Source organism: Tasmannia lanceolata, unplaced genomic scaffold (assembly GCF_043159265.1).
Source record: "Tasmannia lanceolata isolate RefF3 unplaced genomic scaffold, GAP_Taslan_0.1 ptg000008l, whole genome shotgun sequence".
NCBI classification, from domain to species: domain Eukaryota; kingdom Viridiplantae; phylum Streptophyta; class Magnoliopsida; order Canellales; family Winteraceae; genus Tasmannia; species Tasmannia lanceolata.
This window is the reverse complement of record NW_027518685.1, coordinates 16,957,960-16,972,571: the sequence shown is the minus strand read 5'-3', so window position 1 is coordinate 16,972,571 and position 14,612 is coordinate 16,957,960. Positions and strand designations below refer to the sequence as shown.

At 38.6% G+C, this 14,612-nt stretch overlaps 1 protein-coding gene across 1 annotated transcript; it reads right to left on the bottom strand.

Annotated features, from left to right (window-relative positions):
* Nucleotides 1–2,509: 2,509 nt before the first annotated feature.
* On the bottom strand, nt 2,510–5,050 carry LOC143882762 (disease resistance protein At4g27190-like). The gene has a single exon (XM_077386189.1). The coding sequence runs from the start codon at nt 5,048–5,050 to the stop codon at nt 2,510–2,512; it is 2,541 nt and encodes an 846-aa protein (XP_077242304.1).
* Nucleotides 5,051–14,612: the final 9,562 nt, after the last annotated feature.

Sequence of the window (14,612 nt, the reverse complement as noted above, 5' to 3'; positions counted from 1 at the left end):
GAACTCTACTAAATGAAAATATCATAAAAGATGAGAATTTATATGATGGACGGCCGTGCATGCACCATCCCAAAAATACAATGGGGCCCACATTGTTTGGGGTGATCTAAACCATTCAATTGTTGGGCCCTAGTGTAGATAGGGTGTGCCCAGAAATGAATGCTTTGGATCACCCAAAAAAATGTGGGCTCCACTGTTTTTGTTTGCTGCAAGTGCGTGCAAAGCCCGGTCCACCATATAATTTCTCCCTTGGCCCAATATATCGAAAGGGAAATGATATCATCACAACCATGTTTTCATATATGAGCTCACCTATCTTCTGTTCTAATATTTAAAGATCTGTCAAAAGGTCTTTATGGATCCCAATAATTCTCACAAGCCAATTAAAAAAGAAACTACAAGCTAGAACAGCGCCAATAACAAAAAGTTGTTGAGATGATATCATTTTCCTATCAAAAACTCCCTAGGTCAACCCTCCTTTTAACCAACTGGTAGGCATACTATCTATCGGTCGGAGCTCATATTGCTCCTATGATGCGGATTGTAGGCCCAATAAATGGCATATTTGCCCATTAGGACTTTTAAGAATTTATTTCATGATATTTAGTTTCTATGATTTTTATTTCTACGGTATATATTTAGTTTTAGGACTTTTATTTTCCATGCTATTTAGAATTAAGGAATTTATTTATTTTCTATGGAATTGATCTCTCTCCCCTACAGATTTCTTCTTCTTCCCCATTCTCTTCTTCTCCCATTCTTCTTCTTCTATTCTGCTCTTTCTCCTCTATTCTCCCTCATCTCTTCTTCTTCTCTTCTTTCGTCTATTTATCTTCCCTGGCCTGCATCATCGTGCATCTGTCGGGATTTGGAATGGATAAAAATTCAAAATTAAATTTTGATCATACCTCCTAGTTTTCCCTCCCTACGCCCCTTTTCAAATAAATCCATTCCTAAACCATTTTTAAGTGTTCCTAGCCCTCTCAAAACTCCTAACAGACGAAGAACCTAAGATCAAAACCTTGGCTTTAGTCCCACATTGAAAATTTAAACATAGATATAGGGAGCTTTTCAAGAGATAATTTACCACGGGTTAATCCATCGTATCATTATAGATAACGAGATATAACCGTGGAGTTAGAGAAACTCTAACTCAACAACCGATACTTAACATGATCTGTAACTCAAATTTCCAATTGACAAACTCAATCCGTTGAGAAATGAAGCTTCTCCAAAATTACTGTCAGGCAAATCGAGAGATCTCTGAACTGGAATGGACATCTAAGGTATCTGATATGTTCTTTACGAGCTCTTGCATCAAAATCATATTCAATTTTTTTTATTCAAATCAAAATGAGAGCCTCTCCCTCCAATTGGTGGGAAAATGGGCTATTTATAGCCAATTACAAAATGAAATGACAAAAACACCCCTAGCTTTTCTAGAATGACAAAAATGCCAAGAAAAGCTATGTTTCTGCATCAATACCTTAATTGGATGATCCTTGGCCTTTGATACGTACGTCTAAGCCTCGTATAGGATTCTGTCAAGAAAAGCTAAACCATTGATTTTTGTTGCCATTTTAGGCTTTGTTTGGATTGCATGAATTCTTTAGAGAAGTATAGAAAATAATTCTTTTTCTAGAATTCCTCCATTGTTTGAATACACATAAAACAAAGGTAACTTGAACTGCCGCAGTTCAATTTTTTGTTCCAAGGACCTTTAGTTTGTAATGATATCTTAAAGAAGTCATAAATACATCATATTTCTAGATGTGGAAGAAAAATAATTTTAAGATGGCAGTCATGCTTCAAGGTGGGCATCTTATCTTTCCAACAGTGTTCTAAGATACTTTTTATTTTACATCTACCTGGTCTTTCCTCTAATTTTCCTTCGTAAGTTTTTGAATTTGTGTTTATGTTGCCACTAGTATGCTTCAAGTTGGTCATCTATTCGTTCTTTTGACTGCTCTTGTTTAGAAACATTTTCAGATAACTTTCCTAATCATAGCTCTATAAATATTTCAGTGCTGGCATCATCCCTCATCATTTACTCGTTCACTTGTGGATGACAAAATATTCCAACTATTCTTTTCCTGTCGTCTTTCTCTATTTTTTTCCCAAATGGCAACAAATTTTTAAGGGCAGTGATAAATCGACCCCCTACTATCTTAAATCGAACCCATCTCTCTCTCTCTCTCAGCACTGCCCTATATGGGTCGATTTATCACTGCCCATCATTAAAATGAGGGTACAGCCCAGGGGACCAAGATGGTCAAAATACAAGCCAAAAGAAAAAAAAAGGAAGTGTAAAAAGATTCAAATTGAGTGAGTTCATATGTGAGCAAGGGAGAAATATGTCTTTGCAGTAATTGTTCAATTTTGGTTGACAGGAAAATCAAATTAAACATGTTCATCTATTCAGTTATTGCAATATAAAACCTCATTTCTCCAGCAAGAAAAATAGAATGACATTAATTTGATGATGATATTGTTGTGAACATTGCAAGGCTTATTCATTATCTAGTAAGAAGGCACGGGGTAATGGATACACATGAGAGACAGAGGCTTTGAAATATTTTTGAAGATTCAACTTGGTATCGTCATCTTCCCATTCTAATTTCTTCCACCATTCCTCTTCCCCCTCGATCTCTCGTATTTTATTTGCGTTACCGGTAGAAAAAGGAAGCCTTCGTAGGTCATCGCACCGCTCTACAGTAATCATCTCCAAAGCAGGCAATGAAAATGTTTCTTGGCAAATGCACCTCAATCGCGGCAACACTCCAAGTGTTAAAATCCGTAGCTTTGGAAGTGCATTTCTGTCCGCCACATTGGTTGAGACTATCTTCGGTGTATTTTCATCAACCACCTTTGCTCCAAATATCTCCTCCATATTGGAACAATTCCGTACATAGATGTCTTCAAGGTTGTCTAGTTCTTGAAGGAAATCATAGGGGATGAGACTCTTCAACCCCTCACAATGAATCACTGCGATCTTTCGTAATTTAGGAAATCTTCTTCCTCCTCCACTTGCAACCATTTCTTCCCAAATGTTTTCTACGTTCTCAATAGCTGTAAGGGATATTTCCTCTAGATTTGGTAGTACCTCATGTTGGACATCTTCTCTTCTTATCATTAGCTTTCTCACTTGACATTCGTAAATATTAAGTGATTTTAAGCATTGTAGTTGTATACTCTTAGAAAGTTCCCATATTCCATTTATAATGCCCCCCTTCAAATCTAAATCAATTGCAATGCTTAACATCCCCTCAGCACATTTGGCCAAGTGTTCAACATCGCCATCGATCTCCACCACTCTTTCCCCTGCTTGTAATGGTAACCAATCACGATCTCCTCTATTATGCCCTATGTAAATTTGAAAACTTGTCAGTCTTTTCAACCAATCCAAATCCAAAGGAAGATGAGCATTGCTATATACCCTGATTCGAAGAAAATACAAGCCCTTCAAATGTAGTAGCTCCTCCAACGTCGCACTTTCCTCATCCACCTCGCCTTTCAAGTTCCACCCATAACCACTCTCATACATGTCTAGTACCTCCAGGCTAGACAAACTTGAGATTGTGTGGGCTTCAATGCTTTCTAACGCACCCGTCCAAGATAGATTCAGTAACCTTAGATTACTCAGTTCGCCCACCTCTTTTGGCAGTGATTCTATAAGTGTGCCACTTAAATTCAAGACTCTAAGTGCTTTCAAACCTAGAAAGAATTCCTTAGGGATCTTCTTAAGAGGATTACTCTGTAGAAACAAAGTTGATAGCCTAGAGCATCCAGCTAAATACTTAGGAATCTCACTTAGTTCCCCACCAATAAGTGATACTCTTTTAATTGAATCATGCATCCCCTCCCCAATCATCATCTTATTGAAGCCCATGTCAGATTGTACAAAGAATTTACTCCCATCTTTAGATGAGGACACCATCCATAGAGCGAACTCGCGAATAATATCATGCATTTTTACTGTTCCTTGATGATTTCCAGGTTCCAGCATGCAAGAATTCTTGAGCTTTTCAATCAAAGCAACTCCAGTAGTATCCGAGGATTCCTCTGGATTCATTGATTCATCTAGTAATCCCTCAGCTCTCCAATATTGTATGAGCTCACCTTCTCCAATAGAAAAATCCTTAGGAAATAACGAGCAATACAATAAGCAGGATTGGATGTTCTTACCTTGTAACGAGTCGTAACTCCATTTCAAAGGCAAAAATACCTCCTCAGCAGGTTCAATAATAATTGCCGACCTTCTAAGTCCTTCCAAGGCATCCCTCCAAAACCCGACCGTTTTCTTTCCTCTCATAGAGCTACCAACAACCTTAATTGCTGGTGGCAACCCCATACAAGCTTGAGCAACCTCCCTTGCTAGAGATTTTATCTCTTCGACATCAGGTAAGTCTCCAACATAATTACCAAACAACTCCCAACCCGCTTCATCATTTAGACCGTCGACTCTAATGTTTTCATTCGTCTCCATCTGGTTACAGACATCCAAAGATCTGGATGTTAATATGATCTTACAACCCAGGAAATCTTCTCCTTGTGGAATGCCCACCTTGTCCAAATCGATTTTCTCCCAAACACCATCCATGATCAAGAGAAATTTCTTCTCTTTTTTCAATTCTTCCAACAATATGTTGGTCCCTCTTTCCTTGCTCTCTCCCCTCAACTCATTCCTCAATCCCAATCTTCTAGCAATTTGGAATTGGATCCCATGCAAGTCTGTGATGCTTGACACAGTGACCCAAATGACAATATCAAAGGGTTGCGCCGAAGAAGATCCTTCGGCTAACATATTATTTAAGTTACGTACAAGAGTAGTCTTACCTACTCCTCCCATACCATATATTCCAATCTTTCTGGTGTGATCATTCAAAACTAGCCCCATAAGACGATCTAATAACTTTGATGCAGCATGTTGATGTACAATTGTTGGGCCTGGTATCAACTCGACCGGTTCTCGCAGAGGATAAGAAATCACAAACCCTGCTGGAAAATTGGTAGAGCCAATAGGCTGGCTCACCTCTTGGATCTTTTCCATGATACTTTTGCTCAATCTAGAATGCAAATAACAATTCGGGCATAGATGTGGAATTGGTGAGGAAGGCTATTTGAAGAACAACGTAAATAGAAGTAATGATAAAGAAAGAGAAGACGGTGGTCTAAGCAAATTGGTATACGGCAACTTCAATAATTCAACAAATGATTTTTCTAGAAAGTTAGAAAAATCTGAAGCAGGAATAAAAATAATTGAGGTTGAAACACCACTTGTATTATTTCAAGGGACAAAAGGAAAAGACAAAGCAATAATGCAACAACAGCTGGCAACTGTGTTAGCACATGAATTTTGACTCTCCTTTTATAGGATGATCCTATCCCTCCGATCTACAGGAGATTGCACAGAGAGAGAGAGAGAGAGACTGATTGTGGTGGGACCATCCTCAATCACATTTCATGCTACAAAATTGAGAAGTGATATATTCACCCCTATTTTTTACTTGAAACAGCCCCCTCTAGTGTAAAAGAATATGCATAATTACACTAGAGGGGGCTGCCCTAAGTAAAGAAAGAAGGGCGAATGTAGCATTTCCCTACAAAATTAGCACTTATTTGTGGAGAATGAGATTTTATATGATGTGTGGCCGTCTAGTACAGTATTTTTGAAAAAGCATTGGAGGCCCACTCCATAGGATGATCTAAACCGTCCATTTGTTGGCCGGCTCCATAGGAAGATCCAAACCGTCTTTTTGTGCGGCCATAACGTAAATAGGTTTTGCCACCACATAATTAGTCCCTTAATTCATTGACAGATTTGGTCATGAAAATCTGCGATTTTTTCCAAAGCTTTAATCATGACACATTTTATAGGATAATCTGAGCCGTTCATTTGTTGAACCTAACCCTCCGATCTCTAAAGGGACTACATATTAGGGAACTCTCTACAGATCGGAGGGTTAGTATAATCGTATGGAAATGATTGTTGGGGCATAACGTATTTACATTGTGGCCCAGTAAATGAATGGTTCGGATCGTCCTAGCGCTCTTTGAAAAATACTGTACTAAATGGCCCCCACACGATATAAATCTCACATCTGTAGATAAACACCACTTTGTCAGCCATTTTTTGAGCATTTCACATTTTTTTTTCCATTTGTCACCCATTAACCAATCATGCAATTCATCCGAGCATTGTGAGTTTTGGACCATTGACAATCCAAAAGACAAGTGTGCGTGGCATCCATTAACAAGTTTTTCTTAGCCCGTTCACTATAAACTCTTTAAGCACATGTTCGAAGAGGAGTTTATTTCACCCAAGATGGGTTTATTTCATCCCGATGGCAAAAAAAACTCTGGTCAATAGCGAACAGAGGTAAGTTTACTACTAGCCAATGGGCTAAGGCCAAGTCAACCGATCTTGAGTGCCAAACCTATTATTATGTTTAGATTTTGAGTCCAATAATTGGTTTAGCACTCACAAAGTGACAATCAGTTGGCATAATCATAAACGAATAGAGCCTAGTAAATTTGAGTCCACTAATTGGTTTTGGACTCACAATCGGTTATCATAATCCTAAGCAAACAGGGCCTATAGGGGAGAAGGTCAACGGAGGCCGGACGCCAAAGGTTTCACAGGGTGGTGCGCCTTATTTTATCAACCGCGCCAAAACACAGCCTAGAGAATGCAAGCTTACACAAATTGCACATTCGCTCCGACACCAAAAATCATATGGAGACCGAGAATAGGACTTGGCAGAGGACCTGTAATGCGAATATGCCATGTGTTCAATAAAAATTTACTTTTTGATGATTTCCCTAAAATTAAGGGTTGGCTCACGTCACTTGTGATGTTGTGGCATGAATCAATTTGCTAGGTCCTCTTTTAGGTCCTATTCTCGGTTTCCCTAGCATTACCTTAGCAAAGGAAAATAGACACTTAGTAATTCTATGTTTTCTATAAGCTTATTTACATCCATCTTAGAATTTAAAATCAGTCGAGACCAAGTTAATCGAATGGTGACCTGGCTAGACAAGGTTAAGGCAGTTAAGCACCAGATGTCGCTTTCCAGAAAGTGAAGGTAGCTACCAGCATAAACTAAGGGAACATGTGAGGGATGGAGCGGGAAGTGGGTGGTTACCGGGAGTTCCCTTTCTGAGGATGTGTGACAATTGCGGGTGGAAGGGCTATAAAAAGAAGCGGTTGTCATGGAAGAAAAGGTTCCAGAACCGAATCAAAACATGTCTTAACATTTATCTATTATAATTTACTTTTTAGCACTCTCATTTACTTTTCTTAGTTGTAGCTTGTCCGATAAAATTAAGAAAACCTGAATTCATCTCCCAAGGTGAGTTTTTATCTCTCCCTATCTCTATCTCTCGCACTGGCGTTTATTTGAGTTGGGCTGCTAGTTGGTCAATCGGACGATCTTTCGATCCTGAAGGTCATTTTGCACGCTGCGTGCATCGACATTCCCCCGCCAGTCATTCACATTATGCGTGTGTCGACATCGCAAATTTGACGTCACTTCGTACTGATAAAAAGTCATTTTCATATTGCAGAGGCATTACAGCCCAAGGAAGAAAGTGACATTCTCATCTTCTCAATCACCTGACACCCAATCCCAAGAGATGGAAAAGTTTCCCTCGTCGACCCTTCGAATTTTCTTGTGAGACCGGCCAGCCCTTGCATCCACCATATTCATACGCACCCACGAGCGCACCTATTCCTACACAACAGATGCATTGACCGAATATGTAGGACGATTTTAGACTGAACAGGGTTGGGGACTATATCATTTCACATTTATCTCCTCTACTTATTTTGAATTAGATGTGGTAAAATTGATGTGCTAACACTGTTTAGGAAGGCCATAATTGTCTATTAGACTCCCTATTTAAGGAAATTCTTATTCTGATAATGACACTCTTCATGTTTACACTTTTCTCGCTAAGTGTAAAGATGATTTTCATGTTTTAAATGCACTCTTCTTTCTTTTCTTTTTTTAAATACTCTCCTTTAGCATTTTCATGTTTTAAGATGATTTTGTTTACCCATAAAAAATTAAAAAAAAAAACCTGCTACAATTCTTGAAAAGTTATTAGTAACCAAATACAAAATGTAGTGAAAATGTGAGGATTGCCATAATTATGCAAGGGAGTGCAAATATCATTTCCCTGTTTTGAGTCACACATAGCTGTATTAGTTTTGCTTTTATAAACTTACAAGCGCATAATGTTGACACCAATCTCTTTCATGCTCTGGCCCTTTGATGCCATAAAAAGTCCTATGTCAAGAGGTGAGGGTAGGGCTGCAACAGGGTCGGGTTTTTCAAAACCCTAGCCCAACCCTGGAACCCATTATCTCGGCCCTGACCTACCCTGACCTTGAGTCAGGGCCGAAAAACCTCAACCCATTGCCCGCCCTACAAGGCTCAGTGCTGGCCCTGGCCCGCCCTGATTGGACAGGGCCGGCCCTAGTTGACCCTAGTGCAAATACCTGTTAAGAGTGCCAAAAATAAAGCAACCACTTATCATATAGAACAAAATGATCAATTAATAGAGAAAGGGAACAAAATAAGACAATATGAATTCAACAACATGACGGACAACAGAGACAATTAATAATAATAATCTAAAGAAACATCAATCCAAGATAATAGAAAACATTAGCAAAAGAAACATGCACAGATGGTTCAATTCTATAATAGAAACTTGGGGTCGGCCCGGATCAGGGTACCCGAGGCATTAACCCATAACCCGACCCGACCTGAGTCAGGGTCTAAAAAAATGAACCCTGACCCGCCCTCAGGGTTGGAAAATCCAGCCCTGACCCTGTTCGGGCTCAGGGAGGGTTAGGGCTGACAGGGCCAAACTTGCACCCTTAGGTGAGGGGTTCAAGATTGGTAGATTTGATAATTTTGAGTCCAGTATTCGGTTTGGCACTCACAGTTAATTGACATAATCTCAAATGAACATGGCCTTAAGATTCTGACAACCTATTGTGACTGCGGTACCGATTATTGGACTCAAAATTAAATGTAATTTCAAGTCCAATAATTGGTATTGGAGCCACAGTGGATTGTCAGAATCTTAAACTAATAAGGCCTTAGTAACCTGATTATTAGGGATCATGTGCCGAAGGTTTGAGATTGCAGTAGGTTCTAACAGGGTTTTAAGTCTTTATTAGGTATGGTCTTTAATAGATGTTCATGTAGTAGCTTCATTTCTGTGTTGTAACAAGCTTGATCAGCTCGTTGGGGCTCTCTGGTGTATGTGTTTTCTTCACTTAATTAATAATATCTGCTATATTAAAAAATAGTAAAGCAAAATGATATGAGTGACATAGATGACAGTTTCATGTTTGTCAAGAAAATAATCCTTGTTCCCGGTCATGTGGTTACTACAACTACTATCTAAATACCATATTTCATCATTCAATTCAACATTGGCAGTTAGACATGACAAAAATACGTTATCTTCTTTTTCAGCTTTTTCATCACTTTTCTCTTCATGATAATTTGCTTGTTCCCTAGCCTTTTGATGACAATTTTTTTCCATATGACCATACTTTTTGCAATAAAAATATTGTGGTAAATTTCTATTTTGATTTCCACTATCCTTATACCAGCAATCCTTATCACTATTGTTTGATCTTTTGCAAATAGAACAAAGATTCATGGTTACCTCCACTTTGATTTTTCTGATAACCACTTGATTGGCCTCTACCTCTTCCTCTGCTGCGGAATCCACCACGTCCACGGCCTCTTCCTCCTCCGAAACCTCTATTTAAATCATCAAATCTTTCCTTCGAATCCATTTTTGATTGAAACGCTTGTTCTAGTAGATTTTCAGCAGTTCTATTCAATCTCTGCTCATGTGCTTGCAAAGAACCCATTAATTCATTCATAGAATATGTAGATAAATCTTTAGACTCTTCTATGGCAGCAACTACATGATCAAATTTATTTGGAAGACTCCTTAACACTTTTTTCAACAATTTTTTGATCATCTAATTTCCCCCCATAAGTTCTAATTTGATTTACAATAGAACTCTCTAGAGAAAAAAAACTTGAATTGATTCAGAATTTTTCATCATCAAATTCTCAAAATCACGAAGAAGGGTTTGTAACTTAATAGAAATTACCTTCGTAGTACCTTGGTATTCTTCTTGAAGCAAATCCCATGCTTCTTTCGATGTAGTTGCAGCCATGATCCTTGAAAATATTGGTTCATCCATAGCTTGTTGGATGAGGAAAAGAGCCCTTACATCTTTCTTTTTACTCTCCTCCAATTCGTTCTTTTATGCCGTGGTCAATCTTTCCACTTCTGCAAAATTTTCATGACCACTCTCCACCAATTCCTATAATTTATAAGACATAAATAACGTCTTCATCTTAATTGACCAATATTGAAAATTATCTCCTTTAAATAAATGAACACTTTGCTGAAAATTTGAAGAATTGGTGTTATTTTTCATGTTGCGAACTTACCAAACCCTTGCCAGTGTTTTCTTGAATTCGCCTTGGCTTTTCTGTTCTATGGAAATCCCAAGAACTTCTGCTTTGATACCAATTTGTAGGAATATAAGAACTAGAAATAATAAGAAACAAAGAATAAGAGAGGAGGTTTCACTTTGAACAAAAGCAAACGGCACTTTTTTTTATTCATTCATCTCACACCAAAATAATGACAATTGGCCCTTTAAATAGATCTTGCACACGTTCAACAGTAAGTGCACGATTCCATGTTTCACAAACCTAGTCAAATTCTAAAACTTAACTTGACCCTAAAAGATAAACACTTCTCCGTGTAAAATAGCTACTCACTTTCTAATAGATAATAGCAACTTAATGAATACGCATAAAACAAGACTCTTACACCACCGACTAGGGCTGCAACAGGGTCGGGTTTTTCAAAACCCTAGGCCAACCCTGGAACCCATTATCTCGGCCCTGACCCGCCCTGACCCTAAGTCAGGGCCGAAAAACCTCAACCCATTGCCCGCCCTACAAGGCTTAGTGCTGGCCCTGGCCCGCCCTAATTGGACAAGGCCGGCCCTAGTTGACCCTAGTGCAAATACCTGTTAAGAGTGCCAAAAATAAAGCAACCACTTATCATATAGAACAAAATGATCAATTAATAGAGAAAGGGAGCAAAATAAGACAATATGAATTCAACAACATGAGGGACAACAGAGACAATTAATAATAATAATCTAAAGAAACATCAATCCAAGATAATAGAAAACATTAGCAAAAGAAACATGCACAGATGGTTCAATTCTATAATAGAAACTTGGAGTCGGGCCAGGTCAGGGTACCCGAGGCATTAACCCAGAACCTGACCCGACCTGAGTCAGGGTCTAAAAAAATGAACCCTGACCCGCCATCAGGGTTGGAAAATCCAACCCTGACCCTGTTCGGGCTCAGGGCGGGTTAGGGCTGACAGGGCCAAACTTGTACACTTAGGTGAGGGGTTCAAGATTGGTAGATTTGATAATTTTGAGTCCAGTATTCTGTTTGGCACTCACAGTCAATAGACATAATCTCAAACGAACATGGCCTTAAGATTCTGACAACCTATTGTGACTGCGGTACCGATTATTGGACTCAAAATTAAATGTAATTTTAAGTCCAATAATTGGTATTGGAGCCACATTGGATTGTCAGAATCTTAAACTAATAAGGCCTTAGTAACCTGATTATTAGGGATCATGTGCCGAAGGTTTGAGATTGCAGTAGGTTCTAGCAGGGTTTTAAGTCATTGTTAGGTATGGTCTTTAATAGATGTTCATGTAGTAGCTTCATTTCTGTGTTGTAACAAGCTTGATTAGCTCGTTGGGGCTCTCTGGTGTATGTGTTTTCCTCACTTAATTAATAATATCTGCTCTATTAAAAAATAGTAAAGCAAAATGATATGAGTGACATAGATGACAGTTTCATGTATGTCAAGAAAATAATCCTTGTTCCCGGTCATGTGATTACTACAACTACTATCTAAATACCATATTTCATCATTCAATTCAACATTGGCAGTTAGACATGACAAAAATACGTTATCTTCTTTTTCAACTTTTTCATCACTTTTCTCTTCATGATAATTTGCTTGTTCCCTAGCCTTTTGATGACAATTTTTTTCCATATGACCATACTTTTTGCAATAAAAATATTGTGGTAAAATTCTATTTTGATTTCCACTATCCTTATACCAGCAATCCTTATCACTATGATTTGATCCTTTGCAAATAGAACAAAATAAAGAAGTAGATTCATAGTTACCTCCACTTTGATTTTTCTGATAACCACTTGATTGGCCTCTACCTCTTCCTCTACTGCGGAATCCACCACGTCCACGGCCTCTTCCTCCTCGGAAACCTTTATTTAAATCATCAAATCTTTCCTTCGAATCCACTTTTGATTGAAATGCTTGTTCTAGTGGATTTTCTGCAGTTCTATTCAATCTCTGCTCATGTGCTTGCAAAGAACCCATTAATTCATTCATAGAATATGTAGATAAATCTTTAGAGTCTTCTATGGCAGCAACTACATGATCAAATTTATTTGAAAGACTCCTTAACACTTTTTTCATAAAATTTTTGAACATCTAATTTTTCCCCATAAGTTCTAATTTGATTTACAATAGAACTCTCTAGAGATAATTGATTCAGAATTTTTCATCATCAAATTCTCAAAATCACGACGAAGGGTTTGTAACATAATAGAAATTACCTTCGTAGTACCTTGGTATTCTTCTTGAAGCAAATCCCATGCTTCTTTCCATGTAGTTGCAGCCATGATCCTTGGAATTATTGGTTCATCCATAGCTTGTTGGATGAGGAAAAGAGCCCTTACATCTTTCTTTTTACTCTCCTTCAATTCATTCTTTTGTGCCGTGGTCAATCTTTCCACTTCTGCAAAATTTTCATAACCACTCTCCACCAATTCCTATAATTCATAAGACATAAATAACGTCTTCATCTTAATTGACCAAAATTGAAAATTATCTCCTTTAAATAAATGAACACTTTGCTGAAAATTTGAAGAATTGGTGTTACCTTCCATGTTGCGAACTTACCAAACCCTTGCCAGTGTTTTCTTGAATTCGCCCTGGCTTTTCTGTTCTATGGAAATCCAAAGACCTTCTGCTTTGATACCAATTTGTAGGAATATAAGAACTAGAAATAATAAGAAACAAAGAATAAGAGAGGAGGTTTCACTTTGAACAAAAGCAAACGGCACTTTTTTTTTATTCATTCATCTCATACCAAAATAATGACAATTGGCCCTTTAAATAGATGTTGCACACGTTCAACAGTAAGTGCACGATTCCTTGTTTCACAAACCTAGTCAAATTCTAAAACTTAACTTGACCCTAAAAGATAAACACTTCTCCGTGTAAAATAGCTACTCACTTTCTAATAGATAATAGCAACTTAATGAATACGCATAAAACAAGACTCTTACACCACCGACTAGGATTGCAACAGGGTCGGGTTGGGTCGGGTTTTTCAAAACCCTAGCCCAACCCTGGATCCCATTATCTCGGCTCAGATCCACCCTGACCCTGAGTCAGGGCCGAAAAACCTCAACCTATTGCCCGCCCTACAGGGCTCAGTGCTGGCCATGGCCCGCCCTGATTGGCCCTGATTGGGCAGGGCCGGGCCTAATTGACCCTAGTGCAAATACCTGCTAAGAGTGCCAAAAATAAAGCAACCACTTATCATATAGAACAAAATTATCAATAAACAGAGAAAGGGAACAAAATAAGACAATATGAATTCAACAACATGACGGGGAACAAAGACAATTAATAATAATAATCTAAAGAAACATCAATCCAAGATAATAGAAAACATTAGCAAAAGAAACATGCACAGATGGTTCAATTCTATAATAGAAAACTTAGGGCGGGCCGGGTCAGGGTACCCGAGGCATTAACCAAGAACCCGACCCAACCTGAGTCAGGGTCTAAAAAAATGAACCCTGACCCGCCCTCAGGGTTGGAAAATCCCGTCCTGACCCTGTTCGGGCTCAGGGCAGGTCAGAGCCAAACTTGCACCCCTACCACCGACTCTAGAATAACGTTAAAAGTTAAAACAGACTTGTTTAGGCTTGTGTGGGCCCACATGCAAATTCCCCGTTTTGAATTACTTTCCAACAATCTGATGATGTTCCACGAGATCAACCTTGTTGGTTGCTCCATGAAGTGAAAGAGAGAAACAAGGTAAGACAAACCCACTTGGACATGGCGTTACATGACAACATGGCATTTATTTGGCCATTTGATTTGGTACACCAACTCTCAGAATCCATGAGATGAAGAAGATGCTTCTCCTTTTTTGCCCACCCTCTCTTCTCTTCCCTACCGCGTTTCACTAATAGGGAATGGGGTGCTTTGCAATCATGAAAAACAAAAACACAAAATTAAGAAAGAAATATACAAAAAGCTACGACATATTCAAATTGAAAGCGACAGAGGCAGAGCGAGAGTACCTGCGAGAGTCTCTGCTTAATATTTCGGTTCTTTGAACTGTTTTTGAAGATTCAACCTGGTTTCTTCATCTTCCCATTCTAATTCTTTCCACCATTCCTCTTCTCCCTCGATCT